The sequence below is a fragment of the Volvox carteri genome (genome assembly GCF_000143455.1).
Source record: "Volvox carteri f. nagariensis unplaced genomic scaffold VOLCAscaffold_59, whole genome shotgun sequence".
Lineage (NCBI taxonomy): Eukaryota > Viridiplantae > Chlorophyta > Chlorophyceae > Chlamydomonadales > Volvocaceae > Volvox > Volvox carteri.
In genome coordinates this window covers 396,587-397,398 of record NW_003307602.1, presented here as the reverse complement: position 1 = coordinate 397,398, position 812 = coordinate 396,587, and the positions used below count along the sequence as shown (strand labels likewise).

The 812-nt window shown below is 49.5% G+C and overlaps 1 protein-coding gene across 1 annotated transcript in view; it reads left to right on the top strand.

Moving 5' to 3' along the window:
- VOLCADRAFT_119333 (uncharacterized protein) overlaps nt 1–812 on the top strand; it is a gene marked incomplete at both ends in the record, with an annotated part of 11,628 nt that overhangs the window by 8,991 nt on the left and 1,825 nt on the right. The window contains one exon of the mRNA XM_002956267.1: nt 322–346. Within this exon, the coding sequence (XP_002956313.1) occupies nt 322–346 (25 nt within the window). The remainder of the gene's footprint in view (nt 1–321; nt 347–812) is intronic.

The window sequence follows — 812 nt, the reverse complement described above, 5'->3', positions numbered from 1 at the left end:
AGGGGGTAGGGGTGTGACTCCGCGGGCAACTGAAGGGGAAAAGATGTGATGATTTGATGATTTTGGGGCTTTAGGGTTTGGGTTTGCGGTTGAGGTGAGGAAATCTGTGTTGGGGTGTGTGGATGGGGGGGGGAAGATCTGCGAGTTGTTTGCTAATTGTGACTAAAAATGTGAGAGAGTTTGGGAAGGGATATCTGATCCAGGCGGACAGACAGACAAACAGACAGACGTCATTTCCACGTGCGGTTTTTTTAGACCGAAGCGTCATTGGTTTCTCATGCCGTACAATTGTGTCGTACTTTCTCCTGTTTTCCTGTACAGGGCCAGCTGGGTTACGCAGCGGATGGTGAGTACCTGGGTTTCTTCCTTCTCTTCTCTTCTCTCCTCCTCCTCCTCCTTGTCGTTCTCTTTGTTGGTTTGGAAGGGTGGGGGAAGGAATGGGTGGATGGATGGATGGATGGATGGATGGATCTATTTTGGGGGAGCGAAGTGGTGGGTATACTGGCAATGCTGCGGGACATACATACAGCGAAAATAGCACGACAAATCCGGGGTTATCAGTTGTTGTTTTGGATTGGAAACGGTTTTCAGTTGATTTTTTAGTTGGTTCGTTTGAATTGAGTTTGCTTTTTAAAGTTTGGTTTCGATGTAAGGGCGAAAGGAGATGATGATGAGGGTTGGGGGATCTTTGCCCTGACACGTTGAAAGGAAAAGAAAGGCGGGCCCAACCCAGCCCAACCCATGCGCGGGTGAGCTTCCTGCAGAGAAAGGATTTTCAGCCTGGCCTGCTGCCTTGCCTCTGCTCTGATGAC